The sequence below is a fragment of the Balearica regulorum genome, chromosome 2, assembly GCF_011004875.1.
Source record: "Balearica regulorum gibbericeps isolate bBalReg1 chromosome 2, bBalReg1.pri, whole genome shotgun sequence".
NCBI classification, from domain to species: Eukaryota; Metazoa; Chordata; class Aves; order Gruiformes; family Gruidae; genus Balearica; species Balearica regulorum.
This window is the reverse complement of record NC_046185.1, coordinates 95,253,391-95,272,874: the sequence shown is the minus strand read 5'-3', so window position 1 is coordinate 95,272,874 and position 19,484 is coordinate 95,253,391. Positions and strand designations below refer to the sequence as shown.

Below are 19,484 nucleotides of genomic sequence, written 5' to 3'. Positions count from 1 at the left end.
GGGACTCTAACCCAGGGAATGAAATCACCATTGCACATTATCCCTTCTGAGAAAGGGCTGACATTACAGATATCCCAACTATGAGCCAAAGCTATCCCTAGTTTTCCACTGCAGCCAGAAATCTGTGCTCAAGATGTAGATAAAAGTCAAATGGCCAAGGCATCATGAGAAGACTTCTCTACAATGTTGATAAACATAGTACCGAACCTACATAAGGATTCTTTGCCAGCAACCTTAGCATGTAATGCCAAAATTATTCAGCTTTATAGCGCTCTAGTATCAAGACGACAGATGTGTGTATATGAGACTAGTGTGGCTGGTGCTGTCAGGTGTCTAGATGTGTGATTACAATTCAGCTCCACAAGCTCCTGTCAGAAGTAACAATTCCCTTGCTCTCCCATTTGCATTTTGGTTTTTGTTTCAGAAGATGAGGGAACCTGTCCTCTCTTCAAAGAAAACATTGGAAATTGTTCACTGTGCTCTTGAGGGCTCTGCCCATCTTCCCAGGCTTTCTTGTGGGTTCAGGATTTATGCAACTGTTAGCAAGCACCAAACCCTGCTTATCTGTCAAGCAATGTTCTCTTGTATTTCTGTTTATAACATCTGCAAATTATCCTGACTTCTAGGATATTCTTTCCCTGGCATCCCTTCTGTGCCTGCAGGGATGCAGGCAATACCCCCAGAGCGCCTTCCTACTGGGGAGTGATTCTGCAGCCTCCCCATGTGATAAATGTCCCCGTGGTGCGCACGGACATGGTGGTGCAAAGCCCCCACCACAGCACAGCTGCTGCTGTCCCAAATAGGCTCCTACACTGATATGTGGCTTCCAGCAAAGGTGGCAGTGTTAGTTCCTAACCACGTTAAAATAGTAATCTCTTCCCCCTCCCACCTTTCTGAAAGAAGTAAGGGAGGTATTTTAAAAAGTAGCACTTGTTAATGGTTTTTGAGGATGTCAGTTCGATTACTTGGTTTGCTCTGCTGCTTTGTTTGTGTGGACCGCTTTTTTAAAAAAACAATTATGTCAAAACGAGAAACAAAATATCAACAGTAGAGGTAAGCTGGGTCATACCCAGTTGCACTACAAAGACAAAGAATATGTTCAGCTCTTAGATCGCAATTGTTAGCAGGCATAAGACTCTCATCTCTGTTACCTCTATAGGCTCTTCTCTCTAGACTGGCTTTCATTTGATGGCTTATATTTGAAGTGTCCAGTGCTTTATCTTCTAGTGCTTTCTATTGATTTTGCTCTCTTATTCCAGTGCCTTTTTCTTCTGTAGGTCTTTCCCTTCTGTTGCATCCCTTGCTGATCTGAACGGGTTTCATGGATTACGGTATCCCTGGTCGTCAGGGCAATGTGGGCTGTTATGTGCACTGAACATCTGCAAAATGGAAATTCAAGTGCACCAAATAATCTCTTGGATGAAGCACAGTAGCCTCAGATTTCTTAGAAACACGTATGTTGTGGCAGCTCACAAGCTTCAGAATCAAAGCTGGAATTGTCTTTTCCCAGAATGTAGTAGTGTTCAGATCTGGGATTATCTCTACATCAGCTGTATAAAAATAAGCAAGCAGGAAAATCAACGCCCTTGTGAGTTTAATTTTGAAGTTTTTAAATAGTAGGAATGAAAAATATAGCAGTCTGTCTCTCTGTCTGCCATCATTGCTTTTCATTACCCTATTTTTGAATGAAAGAGTCTGACTTTCAGCCTAAAATATGAAATGAAGAATAGATTTGAGAATGAGAGAAGGAACTCAGCCTTCTCACAAGTGCCTTTTCTGTCTACGCTGCTGGTTGGCTTCCAGATATATTTTGGCTCTACCTCAGACTCAAAGGGTGGATCCTCACACGAGTTTGAATCCTGGCAGTGTACATGTTTACATGTAGCCTATCCATCTAGATGCTTTTTATAGTTAGCAGGGTAAAATAGGCTTCTCTGGGGTGTGATTTGTCTCATTACAAGGTAGACTATCACATGCAGTGCTTTGGAGGTGTGTCATACCCATTGTTTGCAGAGGAAGTTTGGCTATCCAGCCCAGATGTGCTCATCTAGACTCTGGGTGTCCAGCATTGATTCCTGCTCTGTCCATGAGCAGTAGACGCTCAGAAGGAACTAAGTGTTGTGTATCTGCTGTTGGGCTGACTTGTATTTCCTCTGTCTGTGTGGGCTTGCATGAAAGAGTGCTTGGTCTCTGCTTGTCAGCGCAGTAGTGCAGTGAGAAGAATGAGGCTCTGCTCTGCTGAAGAGCCCCAGAGCTGATGTCCATGCCCAGTGGGCACTTGTGTGCTAGCAACAAGGGTGGTGTGTGCATCTGAGCTGGGGAAGAGGCAACCTAAACCTACCAACAGTGCAGCTGACACCAAGGCAAGGAGCAAGCTGGAGTGCAGCTTGCTGCAGTAGGATAAACAGTAGTGAGCAAGGAAAGCCTGGGACAGCCTCTGCTCATGCTGTCAGGGCTACACTCCTGGCAGTGCCCGAGCCAGTGAGACTAAAGCTTGCTGGAGTGAAATGGGTGGGGGTGTCTGCACAGGCTGCTTGCTGGGAGGTGTTGCATGTATTCATGTGGCTGTACTGCCAAGTGACCAGGCACTGTGTGATGCAATGAAGGATGTAGGTGGTTTCCACCCACTCAAACTTGCCATCTCCATTGAAAATAGACAAAGGGATAGAGGACTGCCAGGAAATGAAGAGACAGTCAAAACAAGGTGAACCTCTTCATGGAGTTATCCCCTCCTCTCTCTCTAGGTCGCTACCCACAGCAAAACAAAGGCACCTACATCCCAATCCTAGTAGGTGATGTGCTGAAACCCGGCGAGTGGGGAGCCAAGATTACCCACAAGGAGAACAACTCTGTCCGCCTGTCCATCATGTCCTCTGCCACCTGCATCATTGGGAAGTTTCGCCTGTATGTTGCTGTCTGGACTCCCTTTGGCATCCTCCGAACACACAGAAACTCAGCAACCGACACTTACATCCTATTCAATCCCTGGTGCCAGCGTAAGTACCTTGTCTGAGTCAAAAGTTCACGCTTTCTGCTGCCGGGCTCGTCGGTTTATGGGAGGAGGTGGTCCAGGAAAGGGAGCTTGGTACCAAGGTGATTGGACACAAGCTAGTTTGGGTCTGGGAATTATATAGTTACTTTGCCAAGAGGCAAGTCTTTCAGGCTGGGGAATAGCCCTGTGTGAGCGGGGCTCCATGCTGCAGACCTGTGCTTGTGCTGTAGCTGCGCTCTGCAGTTTTATGAGGCCAAGCCTGTGTTTACTAGCTCAGGCAGTGTGAGCCCATTCTCATAGTAAATATACCCCAAGACTTTGCTCTGACTTTAACAGGCATCAGTGTGAGCCTCCTGCCTGCTTGTGTGTGCCTTAAACTGACAAGTCAATACAGGCATGATTTGGTGTGGATGTGGCAGCACCCCATTCTCTGTTGAGTTACATCGCTGATTGTCACATTGAGGATCAAAAAGGCGAAAGCCTGAAGGAATCCATTGGGAGCTGCTGCTCCAGCACAAGGTGGATGGAGCAACCTGCTGTGGCATCACTGGTGGTGCCTTCCCACCACCACACGACATTTGCCCTTATAACTTCCCCTTTACTGGTGACTAATATACAGAAACTGTGTCCTCTGTGAGGAACAGAACATTTTGCAAATGAACCTTTTTTTTGTAATCCAGTGGATTGAAGACCAATTTATTTTTTTAAAATCTCCCTGCATCCTGGGTAAAATCAGCCCTTATGCCGACAGAATTGTATTTTATCCAAGGAAGTCCGTGTGTGGCTTTAAGGAGAGAGCAAAGAGGACCAGAGAGTTTTGTCTCAGCCTTCTGACAGGCTGTAGCACTGTGTCTCAGCTTCCGACCCTTGTAAGGCTCCAAGTCATACATATTGCTATATATTTAGGTCACCAGCTAACTTTAATATTCTCCTGCCACCCTTCTTTAATCTTTCGATTTTTCTACCAGAGTATTTGCATGAAATAATCCCGTACCAAACAAGGGCTGTCCTACCGAGTGACGAGTAAGTTTAGCGTTATTAATACAGCCCATTTTTCAGCTGCACTACTGTCAGTACATTGAATGATTTGTGCTGAATTCATTACTTGCCCCTGGTCCAAGGGAATATAAGCAATGATTAGCTTATGCATTATTTAGGAAGATATATGTTGAAGCTGAATAAAGCAGAGTTAGTTAAGAATTATAGAATCATAGAATACTAGGTTAGATGGGACCTCAAGGATCATCTGGTCCAACCTTTCTTGGCAAAAGCCCCGTCTAGACAAAAGCACGGTCTAGACAAGATGGCTGTGGTGGGTTGACCCTGGCTGAGGGCCAGGTGCCCACCAGAGCCGCTCTATCACTCCCCTCTTTCATTAAACAGGGGAGAAAAAGTACAATGAAAAAAAACTTACGGGTCGAGATAAGGACAGGGAGAGATCATTCTCTAATTATCATCACGAGCAAAACAGACCGAACTTAGAGAGGGAATTCATCTTATTTATTACTAAGCAAAACAGAGTAGAGGAATGAGAAATAAAACCAAATCTTAAAAACACCTCCCCCCACCCCTCCCATCTTCCCGGGCTCAACTTCACTCCCGGCTTCAACCTCCGCCCCCCCCAGCGGCACAGGGGGACGGGGAGTGGGGGTTACGGTCAGTTCATCACGCGGTGTTTCTGCCGCTTCTTCATCCTCAGGGGGAGGACTCATTGTTCCCCCACTCCAGCGTGGGGTCCCTCTCACGGGAGACAGTCCTTCACGGCCTTCTCCAACGTGAGTCTCCTCCACGGGGTGCAGACCTTCGGGAGCAAACTGCTCCAGCGTGGGTCCCCCACGGGGTCACAAGTCCTGTCAGCAAACCTGCTCTGGCGTGGGCTCCTCTCTCCACGGATCCACAGGTCCTGCCAGGAGCTTGCTCCAGCGCGGGCTTCCCACGGGGCCACAGCCTCCTTCAGGTGTCTCCACCTGCTCCGGCGTGGGGTCCTCCACGGGCTGCAGGTGGAATCGCTACACCCCCTCATCCTCCCTCCATGGGCTGCAGGGGGACAGCCTGCTTCACCATGGTCTTCACCACGGGCTGCAGGGGAATCTTGCTCCGGCGCCTGGAGCACCTCCTCCCCCTCCTTCTTCACTGACCTTGGTGTCTGCAGATGTTCTTACATCTTCTCACTCCTCTCTCTGGCTGCAAAAGCGCTCTCTAACTGTTTTTCTCTTTCTTAAATATGTTATCACAGAGGCGCTGATTGGCTTGGCCTTGGCCAGCGGCGGGTCCGTCTTGGAGCCGGCTGGCATTGGCTCTATCAGACACAGGGGAAGCTTCTAGCAGCTTCTCACAGAAGCCACCCCTGTAGCCCCCCCGCTACCAAAACCTTGCCACACAAAACCAACACAATGGCCCAGCACCCTGTCCAGCTGAATCTTAAAAGTGTCCAATGTTGGGGAATCCATCACTTCCCTGGGGAGATTATTCCAATGGCTGATTGTTCTCATTCTGAAAAATTTTCCTCTAGTGCCCAGCTGGAATGTCCCCAGGAGTAACTTGCACCCTTTACCCCTCATCTTTTCCACGTGACTCCTTGTAAAAAGGGAGTCTCCATCTTCTTTGTCACCCTTTAAGTACTGGAACATGGTGATGAGGTCTCCCCCAAGCTTGCTTTTCTCAAGGCTGAACAAACCCAGTTCTCTCAGCCTTTCCTCATACAGCAGGCTTCCCAGTCCTTTGATCATCCTGGTGGCCCTCCTCCAGACCCTCTCCAGCCTGTCCACATCTTTTTTGTATAGTGGGGACCAAAACTGAACACAGTGTTCCAGATGTGGCCTGACAAGTTCTGAGTAGAGTGGGATAATGACTTCTTTATCTCTGCTGGCAATGCCCTTGTTGATGCAACCCAGCACCCTGCTGGCTTGCTTTGCTGCTGCAGCACACTGTTCACTCATATTGAGCTTGTTGTCCCCCAGGACCCCCAGATCCCTCTCCACAGAGCTGCTTTCCAGCCAGGTGGATCCCAGTCTCTGCTGCACTTCTGGATTATGTTTTCCCAGGTGCAAGACCTTACACTTGTGCTTGTTGAACTTCATTAAGCAAACTTAAGTGGGAACAGGAGGGAAGGGCAAGGCCCCATGACATCTTGAAGTACTTTTCAAAGCAGTGTAGAGGTAGGTACCTTAGAGCAGCATACTAAGAGTTTGTTCTGGGAGAGGAGGGAGACTGAGTAACAGAAAGAGAGGAATCACTGTCAAAGTTATAACCCACTGTGAGCAGACAAAACTGCTCAAGGTTTCTGAAGGCATCATCAGCCTCTCACAGCTCCAGCTAGGGAGGTGTGATTCTCCACTCTAAGGTAGAGCATCCCTTGGCTTTAGTCCTGGATACCGTAACAGCCAGTTTGTTAGCCAGCACCATGACTCTGCAGTGGCTCAGAACCCTTTTGGAAAGGGATAAACCCCAAAGAAAAAGCTTCTTTTGCCTCAAGTTGCTTCATGACTAACATGCAACCAGCTAGGACAGCATGCAGCCATAATGCAGAGAAAAAATGTGATGTGTGGGGGCTTGCCTTCCCCACTGTGGTGTGACGGGGACCACACAGGCTGATTCAAGGTGCTAGTCAGGGGAAAATCAATCCCTTCTTCACACCTCTTTCCCCACCAGCCCTATTGCTGACTGATCCACCCCTGTTCAAGGTACCTGGGCGCTTTGCTCTCCTATGCCCTCCTTCTCTCCCACCTGAGCTGAATGGAGCCAAAAGCCAGCAAGATTAAAACCATAGCATGGGAGCAAACCATCAGGGAGCAAGACATGCAGCAGTTGCCTCCAGCAGCAGCTATCAGCAAATCTGAGGGAAAAGCTCTGCTTCAGGAAAGCAGAAGAGGGTGTCTGGGCAGCAAGGGTGCCCCCAGGCCCAGGGGAGGCAACTTGAGGTCACCCCTGCAGGACCACATTTTTGTCTCCAGCTAAGGTGTGCAGGTGTGTCTCAATGACTTCAAGTCCTGTTCCTTGCTCACTATTGTAGTTTTTGTCTTCTGCATGTTTCATTTCTTACCCCTACTTTTACTCCTAGGTAGTTTGGGCTAATTGGCTCCTATATCTTCCTTTTCCCCCTTTCCTTGTGTTAGAAAACCAGGGACTGTTTCTCCATGCTTTATCCCCTGGTTGGAAAAGATTGTTCAGTGGAATGACAAAAGGGTATAAAAACTCAGGCAGTTAAAGTGTAGAGAAAACAATAGTTTGAAAATCTCCTAGACTTGTTTGCTGGGTTAATAGCTGAGCAGAAAAGTCTGAGTGAAAAGCCTCATTAGAAAGAGAGAAAGCTGATGCCAGGAATGGATGGGGATTGTTATAGCAGGGAGCAGAGTACGGGCTCTGTCAGTGTCTAGCGCAGCTTTCCGACTCATCATTTTGGAGAAACATCAATGTGTCGGTGTGAGCTTTTCTTTAAGACAGAGGCATTTGTGCCCTTTCTTATTACTCCTTTTCTCACTGTAGTTCAATTTTAACATATCTTCCCAGCCAGGGATGCTTTTTTTTTTTTCCTGCTGTTTCAGAACAGATTTGAATACTTTACAAGTCAAGCTACAGAGTACTTTGCTTCCAAAATCATCAGATGTGTTTATATGTTTTAATCCCCTTAACTTCATTTAAGGCTGGTCACCAAGAATACTTAAAGATGCAGATGCAGGGCCTGATCCTGCACAATTATATACATCAGCCCCAAACATCTGGGTATTCAGCAAGCTAGTGGATTGAGATTTCAGATACTCAGCTGAAATTTGCATTACTTAATAAGCAAGGTAAAGCCTGTGAAGAGAGTCAGCATCCTTTCTTCAGCCAGCTGACATAGTTGGGAAAAACAGCTGTGCAGAGGCCTCTTCAGTTCTGAAACCCAAGATACAAATGGCAAGTAGTTCAGGATAACTTCTTGGAGTTTAACTTAACTCTTAGCAGTATCAGACTACATGAAAGCAGAGAAGGGCTCCTTTGATCTGGATACTGTGAGTTCTTTCCAAGGAGGTGTTGAGTCCCAGCAACTTTCTGCTGGGGAACATTCAGTGCTTCACAGGAAAAGACCTCGCATTGACTTGTGTGGCTCTCTCATAGGTGGAAATGCATAGCGTGTCTGAGTAAGTTGTAGACTCTGTGGGCTGAGGCATGTGTTTCATTCACCCAAACCTCCTGCAAAGTGCATTACATTTAAGCAATTAAATATATTGCAACTTTATTGAGTCAGTTGCATATTTCTCCTGCTTAAATATCCTAATACAGTCTGAGGGTTAGTAGCACGTGGTTGACATTGGGCTCCTCTCATGTGTTAGCAGTCATCCAAATTTGGCCCAATAATATTTTCTTGTGTTTATAGCTAAATTTTAAATTTGATCTCTTATAGATTCCATATGGGTAAAGTTCACACAGAGCTTCATCCTTCTGCTACATTAATGTAGGCAAGCACTAACAGTTGCAAGGCAGCATACTGGTATTGGTCCTGGGTGGAGTGGGTTTTATAGAAAACTATCATCTCTTGCAGCTCTGTTTGCCACAGCGCTGTCCGCTTCCCAGCAAGAGCCCTGGGAGTTCTGTGGTTCCAGCGAGGCCCAGCCTTGCATCCCTGGATTCCCACGGGAGTGCATCGAAGGGAGGCTGGGTGCTCGTGGGAAGCCTGTTGCCTTTACCTCCACCTATCTGCTGGTGCTGCTGTGCTCAGCAATCACTGTCTGCAAGAAGAAATAACATTTCCAACTCCAGCCGGTTGCTGTGCTGGGGATGGGGTCCCTCCCATACTGGGTAGGGTCCTCTCATTCTCATTCACCTTCCCAAATTGAAAGGGCTGCTCTGCACTCCTCATCTCTTTTTTGTTCAGTGGAATTCCTCGCCTGCAGTACTGTCTTCATGTGGAGTGTATCTTCACCTTAACCATCTTCAAACAGAGAAGCATAGAGGCTAATTTGCTTCTTTGTAGCATTGCTACTGTCTTAGTAATTTCCCAGGATAAAAGAAGTAGGTAAAAAAAAACCCTAAACTGCTAGAGAAAAAGAACAAACCCAGCACATTTCCATGGAATTCTTCAGTTTGTCAGATGTGAGCCTCCACTTGCACAAAATAATTAGGAGTTGTACTATGTAGAGCACGCTTAGCATCAAAGTAGTCACAAATGCCTCGTATTTTCTTCTAAACAGTCTCAAGGGTAGTGAAAGCTGTCAAAAATCAAAGCAGCTGGCTTATCTGTGAAACATAGAAGCCCGTTTTACTTTATCGAAACCACAAATATTTTAAAATAATTGACAGAGAAGTTAATCAATTTTCATCTGATTTAGCAAAGATCACGCAGTCTCAAAATAACATAAGCATCTCAATTGATACCAACCAGATCAATATTGATATTTTTAATCCCTGAAAGAAAACAACAGCTGTCAGGAAGGCATATGCACACACTCCACTGAATGCGTGACTGTACAGAAGAAGGTGTGAGTTCTTTTACCATTTGTATGGAAGTGCTTTAAGAAAATCCAAAGCTCAATGAGTAAGTACATATAATTGTTCAATCAGCAACTCAGGCAGATCCAGCCTAACGAAACAGACCCTAGATGATCTGTAACATCTGCAATATTTTTGGTGGGATGTTACGCAGAACTTGTTTAGAGCTGGGACCTCAAAAAAGTCATGTAATATACAATTTCATATGTATGAGAGTCCCTGCTGGCATAAATGACTACAGCTTTTTGATTCACTGTCAAGTTTTAACACTCTCTGGTAGCCTCTGAATATAATAAACCCGTGATCTGCTTTGTGCCTGAGTGCAGGTTGACTAGGTCATGGGTAGTGACAACCCTATAAAGAGAGTTCTTGACAACCCAGCCCTTAGAAGCTGGGTGAATACCACCACCCCACCAAATGCAAGAGTGGGTTGCAGACCTGCTCACCTTAAGGAAAACCTGATAAAACCTGCCGCTTCTCCATTTGCTTGGATTTGGATGTAGCATGCTGCAGCATTCTCATGGAGAAACTGGCTGCTTGTGGCTTGGACAGGCATACGCTTCACTGGGTGAAAAACTGGCTGGATGGACGGGCCCAAAGACTTGTGTGAATGGAGTTAAATCCAGTTGGCAGCCAGTCACAAGCAGTGTTCCTCAGGGCTCAGTACTGGGGCCAGTTCTCTTTAGTATCTTTATCAATGATCTGGACGAGGAGATTGAGCGGACCCTCAGTCAGTTTGCAGATGACACCAAGCTGGGCGGGAGTGTTGATCTGCTTGAGGGTAGGACAGCTCTACAGAGGGATCTAGACAGGCTGGATCGATGGGCTGAGGCCAACTGTATGAGGTTCAACAAGGCTCAGTGTCGGGTCCTGCACTTGGGTCACAACAACCCCAATGCTACAGGCTTGGGGAAGAGTGGCTGGAAAGCTGCCTGGAGGAAAAGGACCTGGGCGTATTGGTCAATAGCTGGCTGAATATGAGCCAGCAGTGTGCCCAGGTGGCCAAGAAGGCCAACAGCTTCCCGGCTTGTATCAGAAATAGCATGGCCAGCAGGACTAGGGAAGTGATCATCCCCCTGTACTCAGCACTGGTGAGGCCGCACCTTGAGTACTGTGTTCAGTTTTGGGCCCCTCAGTACAAGAAGAACATTGAGATGCTGGAGCATGTCCAGAGAAGAGTAATGAAGCTGGTGAAGGGTCTAGAGAACAGGTCTTATGAGAAGCAGCTGAGAGAACCAGGGTTGTTTAACCTGGAGCAAAGGAGGCTGAGGAGACCTTATTGCTGTCTAAGTCCCTGAAAGGAGGTTGTAGTGAGGTGGGTCTTGATCTCTTCTCCAAAGTAACAGGCGACAGGACAAGAGGAAATGTCCTCAAGTTGTGCCAGGGGAGGTTTAGGTTGGATATAAGGAAAAACTTCACTGAAAGAGTTGTCAAGCACTGGACCAGGTTGCCCTGGGAAGTGATGGAGTCACCATCCCTGGTGGTATTTAAGACATGTAGACGTGGTGTTTAGGGACATGGTTTAGTGGTGGACTTGGCAGTGCTAGGTTAATGGTTGGACTTGATGATCTTAAAGATCATTTCCAACCAAAACAATTCTATGATTCTAAGACTCTGAAAAGTGTAATGGCAAGTGCTGATCTCCTCAAATGCAATAAAGGCTTCTTATATCTAACACCTGCTTCCCTATCATTCCTTGCACACCAATGTGGAGGTCATCATGTTACATATCTATGTATACTCCCTTCTGTATATACAGATATAGAGATATAAATACATCTTCAGAGAAAACAAAACTTCCAGCAGTGTCAGGTGTGTAGATTGGCAAAACCCTTCACCTAGCTGAAGCCAGTGTGAGTTTTGCCATTGATTTTTTCAGAGGGCTCAGATTTTAGCTTATTTTCAGTCAAATTGCAGTTTTATGGGCACATGAAAAAGCTTTTGAGAATGAGGTTTACAAGGAAGTACAAATCTGATTTGCATTTCAACAAAATACAACAAATCAATAGGCTTTTAAAAGTGAAATGATCCTCTAGTAATTCGTAGTGGGGTGCTGGAGAAATCCACTACGGCAGTAGTGAATGGTAGTTTTGTACTCACCCATTTCAAACTATCAGAGGTTATTGCTTCCTTTTAATTTGCTATCTGGTACCACATTACTGATTTCCTCCAATTAATTAATTCCCATACTGTTAATTGTTAAGCTGTATCTCTTAGTCTCAAAATACATGCATTGGCACAGGAAAAGGAATCCTCAACTACTCTGACGTCACAGAATCACGACTTGCTTCATACTTATTGTGAAGATCTGAACAGTTTCATGTCATTCAGGGTTATTTATGAATGTTAATAATGGGCTATTTACGTATATGAATCGTGTTTGCAGAGTGAGGGTCCACACACATGCTCTTGACTCTTGATATAAGACCAATATACCCTTTGTATATGTTTTGATAAAGTTCTCATCCAATTACTTCCAGTTTTCGCTTGGACACTTGAATTTCTCCTCATTTTAGCTGGTCAGTCAAGCTACATGGGGGAGGGACATTCCAGTCAATAACATACGTACGGAAAAAGCAACCAAACCTTCTGTTAATACACTATAAAAACTGTATTCCAATTTTTTTAATGCACTACAGATTTTTCTTTAGATCTCTTGACTTGAGCTGTTTTCCATTAACATTAATAGGTTTGAAATTGTTCTTTGATCTGTTTGTACGGATGCAGAATTGCGTCATGGTGCTCCAACTTTTAAATTAGTGGTACACAGTAATCATAAAATTCTTGATAAGGTGTGACATTTTAATCATACTTTACAGATCCTGAGAAAACAGGCAGGAGTTGTCCGCATTTTTGCATTTTGCATGCTTTTAAGTTGTGTATCATATTCCTAACTGAGGTCACTACCTCCTTATTTTTGTACTCTGTGAAGCAAGTAATGCTTTGTTTGATGGAAGAGGGGTACTTTTCATCAAAGATGACTGTATTATATGCTAAGATTTTTTTAATCTGTCCTATATAAAAACATAAGTGACTGTTAACATTATTTTTTTTGTAAACTGATGCAGAGGATGCCGTGTATCTGGATGATGAGAAGGAAAGGGAAGAATATGTCCTGAATGATGTTGGTATTGTTTTCCATGGAAACATCAACGACATAAAATTAAGAAGCTGGAGTTATGGTCAGGTGAGCTTTTTAGACCTCTGGCTGCTCCCAGCAGGAAAGCAAATGAATTTAATTGACACCAGACTGTGGTTGAGACTGTGGGCTCTGGAGTGCATTATTGGTCTCTCCTTCAGAAAGACAAGGGGCATAATTTTAAAATTGTATGAAGTGGGTATATGCCTAATCCAGAAAAGCAATGTTATAATAGCTAATATTTAAAGATCTTGTTTTAGGAGCATGTTTCAGACACTAAGAGGCTGCCTGTTGAAAGTTATAATCACAGTGCAGCAGTATTTCTGCTGCTATGTTAAACCAATTTGGTGAAAGAGTAGAGATTTTTTTTTTCCAGCAATAGGTTTTATTGCTTTTTGACAACTCCTTTTAGTTCTAGCAACTTGATGGAAATTATTCTCCTCTGCTCAAGGCGGGAGTCAGCTTGTCACGGGTTTCCTATGGCAAACTAGGATTTAATCCCCGAGTTTTACATTTCCTTGCCATGGTGACAAAGGGGGGCACCTCTCCCTTTGCCAGCTGGCCATGACAACATCAGTCTCCGGTGGCCCCTTGCAGCCTGTGGGAAACATCCCCACCAGGCTGGTGGGCGGTATTGGCATGCCTTCAATAGCATCAGGCTCCTATTGCTTGCTCACCTATTTTACCTCAATCTCTTTGTAAGCACTAACCAGCCTGAAAAATCCCTATGGGATGAAAAAGTTGAGTTGTTGTTTGAGAATAGGGGAAAAACATTCATGAGCAGAATCAAAATGTGCAAAACCAACCCTAGCTGTCACTCAGAGGGGCTCCAAAGGACAGTTACTGGACACGGCAAACTCTGCTCATCTCACCTCCTTGATTTTCACAGCAGCACAATTAAGAAAGTATCAAAGTATTTCCTTAATGCTATGGTGATGTATTCATTCAGTTTTTGTGGCACCTCCCCAGCACAGCCTTGCAGAAGGGGCCTTCTTGCTTTGCTTTCTTTCCCTTGGCTAAAGACAATCTCAAAGTTTGAGCTGGCTGGATCGCCAGTGTACTTGCCCTGGACAGCTCTTTCAACTCACATCTCTTTTGTTTCTTTATTTAAAGGTACAATTTAATCTTTTTTCCTGCTGCAGCACTGCCTTAGGGACTTCCTGCCTCTGAACCATTCCTTTGGTTGTGTCAGCACCGTTGTTTGCGGGGTCTGACTGTCATCCTGACTGAGATAAAAATAACCCTTAAATAAGGTGGTGGTGGGGAGCAATTCCATAAGTTGATGGTGCCTCTGATATAAGAGATGTGGAACCAGATCCTGAGGCCAAAGCTGAGTGTGCATTTAAGTTGACCAAAAATGCCCCCTCCTGGCCCTTCCTTCCCCCTGCAAGTGCCTGTGCAGCTGTGCAGTGAATCAGACTGAAGAGCTGATCTAGCTGAATAAGCATCTCCTTGAATTTTTTACTTTTTTTCCCCAGGTTATTTTTTGGGCTTGCTCTGTTCCTAGATTTGGGATTCACTCCGTGACAGATGTAAGGGGGAGGGAGAGAGGGGAATGAGTGGCTGAATGTGGACAGTGCTGCTTAAACCAGCTGCTGGATTTATGTTCTAAGATGCTAAATATATGGCCTATGGTGGCTTGGCCTGAGGTGCTTACATTCAGCAAATGTGGCACCTTCCTGACACAAACACCAGCCTCCCTAGACAAACTGCATTATTTATTTAGTTTTGCTAGGAGGTAGTTCTGTCTGGGAGGTTAGGGCTGTTCCATATCCCTTTGTCACGTACTTTCATTCCTGTGTTGTCTGCAACTGGAGGACCTGATTTCTCCACTGCGCTGTGGGGCACCTTTTCTTATCACTCTCCCATGTGAAAACTGAGTGTGGCAGATGCATCTAAGGGGGCCCAAGCCAAGAGTTTTAATGGGATCAATCATTTTCTATGGGTGTAACAGACATCTCAAACTGCAAAGCAATAGACAAACGTTTTTCTGGTTCCCTCACTTTCAGTGAAATGGAGGATGTGATGTTCCTGATTTTACCCTGACAATTTTCAGCCATTAAAAATATGTTTCTTCCTCATTTTCAGCAACCCTGGATGTTAAGAATAAGAGCATTGCTGTGAGTGAGTAAAAGTACTAGTAGTAAGGCCTGTGTTATGAGTACATCATACATATATGCATCTTGTATTTATGACATATAGCACTGTACAACAGTGTAAGTAAAAAGCATAAGGCCACGTACAGTCATAGAGGTGAAAGGTATATGGTCATATACTTGTGCACAGTAATATTCTTAGGCTAAAAATTGCTTTGAACAATGACAGCTGGAAGCTTTAACTCAGGTTGTAAATTAAAAAGGAACATACAGTTCAAAACTGGATTACTAGCGGGAGATGTTTCTTACAGCTGCTGTCTTTAATGAGCGGCATCAACATGAGACAAGGAAAGGCAAGAAAAATGGACTGAGGAAGAAAAAACAACAGACCAGTTGAAACATGGCTGTAAGGAATGAGGATGGAGGTGTTCCTTGTAACATGACTGTGATTCCTTTCTTCTAAGAAAGTGTAAATAGCCAGTCACTCAGAAAAGCCCAAAGGAGAAATATGGTTTTGGAAGAAATCTAGGCACACAGGAATTCTCTAGCTGAGAGGTGTTGGAAGTTGGATGCTATAATGATCATTTAACACTGCTTTTTTGTGAGAAAAATAAAATAAAACAAGTGGGCATAGAGTTCTTGTTGCCATCCTGAGTTGTCTCACGTCCACACGTTGAGCTGTGTTAACTTTGCAGCCCACTGTGCAAATGTAATTTTACAGCACATGCATTTGGTCAGGTCAGACCACAGACAGCAAGAGATCACATCTGCCTGCAACTGACCGTGAGAAATACGGCCCTTGTTCATCCAGTGCAAAAGGTGATACAGCCCCTTTTACTTTGATTTAAATAGAAAGTCATCTATTAGAAACAGGTTAGCACAAAAGAAGATGCCCACTGAAGGCCAGCCTGACTAAATGCATTGCACAGTAACACAATGCACGTCTGTGGGCAGGCAGAACCCCTTTGCCTGTGTGTTTTCTCACGCCTTGTTTTCTGTCTGCAGTCTTTCCCAGGTGGCTCTGCCCAAGTTCCTTGGTCCTTGAATTTGATTCATTTCCATTTCTGCTTGTGTTGGGCAGGCAGTGCCTGCACCTGGCCCAAGTTCACTCACCTCTCCTGGCTGTCTGCTGGGGCTCTGGTTCCCCTGACATTTCAGGGGTGTTCAGCCTTACAAGTGCTATGTTTCTATTCCACTTCCCTCCAGATAGCATTTTCATGCCAAGATTGAGAGCAGGAAACTGATATAGTTTGATTTAATGTTTTTAAGTATCTGGATAGTGAAGAAGGGCAAAACTGGCTTTAGAGTTAGGGCTACTCTGCATCCTACACTACTGCAATAATATAAGGCAGCTAGACTTTACAGCTAGTCCTATGTCTCTTCTCCTGTTAATACAGTTATTTCACAAGCATTCATGTCATTTTGTAAACACTAAGGTGGAAGGCAACAACCCTGAAAGCAATTTCTTTCCTCTTTATTCTTCCTGTATATGCTGGCAAGACTGACAGCGTCTCATAAACTGTAGATGAGAAAGATTTAATTTGCAGGGTAAGCTTCGTATTGATTTAACTCAGGTCTTAGGCATTGCTGATGACTTGAAGTACAGAAAGCAGATTTTGATCCTGGTGAAAGTGATAAATCATTGGGCCAGACCAGAAGAAAAGTGAACTTGAAGCAGGAAGGATGGCTATGAGGGCCCTGAGTTTACATTATCTGTTGTGAGGATTCGCCTGGGGAAGGAGGGTCTCCACAGCATGGTCATTCACCAGAGATTATTTACATCACATGTCAGTGGAGTGAACTGGAGAGTCTACCATGTAATTACTCAGCTTCCCAGGGATGAAACAATATTAGGAATAGGTCTCTGGGAAACACTGACCCCTCTTTCCCTACTTGCCCAAACCCCATTAATTCAGTTTTGGTCAGACTAGAAGGTTACTTACCAGTGAATGTCTGCTCCAGAAAAAGTAATTCAGTGGAAGTGTGGGTGGTGGTGAGAGAAGTGTGCTGCCTTGGAGGATGTTTGCTGAAAAGGATCCATACCACAGTGGTACCCTGCGCAATGAGAGCCAGGCAGGCCCAAGGTGGGGGCGAAGAAGAGGACTTCCCTTTGGCAGGAAATGGTTGCGGGTGGTGAAACATGAACCTCTGCTTTCATTGCTTATGCCAGAGCTCGGCTGCTGCCTGTAAGGGTGAGGCCAAAGGGTACATGGCTCCCTGGGATGTTACCCCCATCCCTCCCATCTTCCCTCCAGCACCGGCAGCAGTCTTGACTCTTCAGAGCTTCAAGCTCTCTGGTCTCACCCTTCCTCCTCCTCTGCCTCTCCCTGGGCTGCCAAGGCAGCAGCTCGGCCTGGGGTCTTCCTCAGGAGGCAAAACTTCGATGGCCCTCATCTGCTAAGAAGCCTTAAGTCAGGCTGGAGACAGTTGCAAAATCAATCCAGCTGTAGTAGCAGTGTGAGAGCAAAAGTCCTGTTAGTGTGAATCATATCTTTAAGGATGTAAACACAGAACGTAAAGCCTAACACGGCAAGGGGACGAGCTCTGTGGACTTTCTGTCATAGCCTTGAACGTTAATGTAGGATTATGTATGTAGAAGATATTTGTTTTGTTAATATGCATTTCCTTGTCTCCTACCGTTTTCCAGGGGACAGAGGTATTTTCCTTTGCTATGCAGTTTCTCCTAAGGAAAATGAAATACATCACAGGGCAAGTTCTGTGACAAATGGTTTCTGGTGTATTTAGGCACCTCTGCCCTCCATTCATTCTTGTGCTTGTTCATGCTGGATCGAAGAAACTGTACCTTTTCACTCTATTTTTGAAGAAGACTGCTTTAGGTCACTTGGTATTTTTGATGTCTAAGTTTCGTAGACCAGGATTAATCTATATAATCAGCTTTTGGCTTGTCAATTTTAAGCATATTTAAAAATTAATTTAAAAATGTGTCTTCAAATTAAATTCAGCAAACCATTTATTGTTCAGCTTCCCAGCATTGCGTTGCCTGTGTCAGAGAAGTCCTGAAATTAACAGGTCTGGAATCTGTGAAGGACACAAAGTCCTTCACGAGCAGACTAGCTTCTTGTAGTTATTATTATAATATCTTCCTATTATATACTTGTTAGCACTTAAAATTTTATGTCCTGTCAGAAAGGCTGTGTTGTCATTTTAACCTTCTGGAAACCAGACTCAGATTGAATTGAAAATGACACTTTCTTTTCCCTCACAGCATCTTACATTTTTTTTTGCTATACATGGGTGATTATTCTAGAAGAAAATTTGTATTTTTAAACACAGAACTTTGCCTTGACCAGCTAATTTTGAAGCTGATCAGCTATTATAACTGCAATGAAAGATAACTCTTCCTTTCTTTCCAGAATAAAAAGTGACTCATTTTTCCCTGTGTTTCCCTTTTAATTTTGTTTTATCTAGTTTGAAGAAAACATTCTGGATGCTTGCCTGTTCCTGATGGACAAGGCAGAACTGGACCTCTCTGGGCGTGGAAACCCAGTCAAAATCTGCCGTGTTGCCTCTGCAGTGGTATGTAATGGATGCCTAAGATGTGTCAGAAGCAAATCAAAGCCAGGCCAGTTTAATTTGCCCTCATGCCCCTATGTGCTCACTCCAACAGGCGCCAGATCAATTGTCCATTCTGACCTCTGGGGTCTGGCACTTTATTTTGCTCCACTAAAGGTGGAATATTTATGTCAGCTCATTGCCTTTTCCTGGAAGTGGTACCTCACCTCATTTTAGACATTGAAATCCAGGCATGATAGCATTTCTTGCGACACTGTGCTCACTTTCCAGTAGCTAAGATAATTGAGAAAGCTATTTCTGCCATGTACAGTAAGGTGGCATGATGGGTGGAATTTGGGATGGGGAACTGAGAGACTTTATGTAGACTCCAGCACCTACCTCAATGGGGTCTTAAGACACTGCAATGATGAGTGTTACTGTGTCTGATTTTTAAGCCTCGAATGGTCTAGTCAGGCTGAGAACATTTATGTGAGCTACCTTGGACCCAGAAGAAAACCCTGCAAGATCTGTGATCTTAAACATGGGGTCCTCAAAACTTATGGCACTCAGAATGTAAGTACCTAAAATAGCCAGAAGCAAAGAGAAAGGAGAAGACTTTCCACATCTCCATTTTTCCCAGCTGCTAGGCACTAGGAGTCATGCTGTGGGTGCAAGCAGCCCTATCCCTAATATTCAAGATGGAAGACTCATCCAGGATGTGGAAGGCAAAGGCTGAGTCCTCTCCTCTGCCTTATAAAGGTCTGAACTGATGCCTTTTGCTTCCCAGAAGAATACTCTAGTCATCGAGCTAGATGTCCTCCCAAGTCAGCTACTGAAACAGACTGTCCACAAAACATGGCTCCTGGAGATGAATGATCCTTTAACCCACTTGTTACAGTGTTTGTGCAGGCTTTGAGAGAATGAGCTCTCTGTCTTAGATGACATTGAAATAGGATCTCCAGGCTCTCACTGCCACATGCTGATTTTTGCTTAACATCATGTTAAATAGAATAGCTTCAGCAAGGATTGAGAGCACCCCTCACTTGTCTTTCTCTTTTAACCTTTTAGTTAGCTCTTTCACCACAGACGTTAGAAACATGGCTTCAGACCTTCAGATAGAAGTAAGATAGTTCCCACAACACTGGGCTAGTAGATGTTAAGAGTCCCTACGGGCGGAAGAGCATGAAGTTTATGAACCCAAAGGGGATTTGGATATTACTTAGGTTTTGAGCCACTCAGTCATTGTAGGGAGGTGGAGAAGTTCACCATTGGAAAT

At 44.7% G+C, this 19,484-nt stretch overlaps 1 protein-coding gene across 2 annotated transcripts in view; it reads left to right on the top strand.

Annotated features, from left to right (window-relative positions):
• F13A1 (coagulation factor XIII A chain) overlaps nt 1-19,484 on the top strand; it is a 75,343-nt gene that overhangs the window by 24,839 nt on the left and 31,020 nt on the right. For both annotated transcript variants that reach the window (XM_075744970.1, XM_075744969.1), the window contains 3 exons: nt 2,745-2,996; nt 12,529-12,647; nt 18,125-18,232. In XM_075744970.1, the coding sequence (XP_075601085.1) occupies nt 2,745-2,996; nt 12,529-12,647; nt 18,125-18,232 (479 nt within the window). The remainder of the gene's footprint in view (nt 1-2,744; nt 2,997-12,528; nt 12,648-18,124; nt 18,233-19,484) is intronic.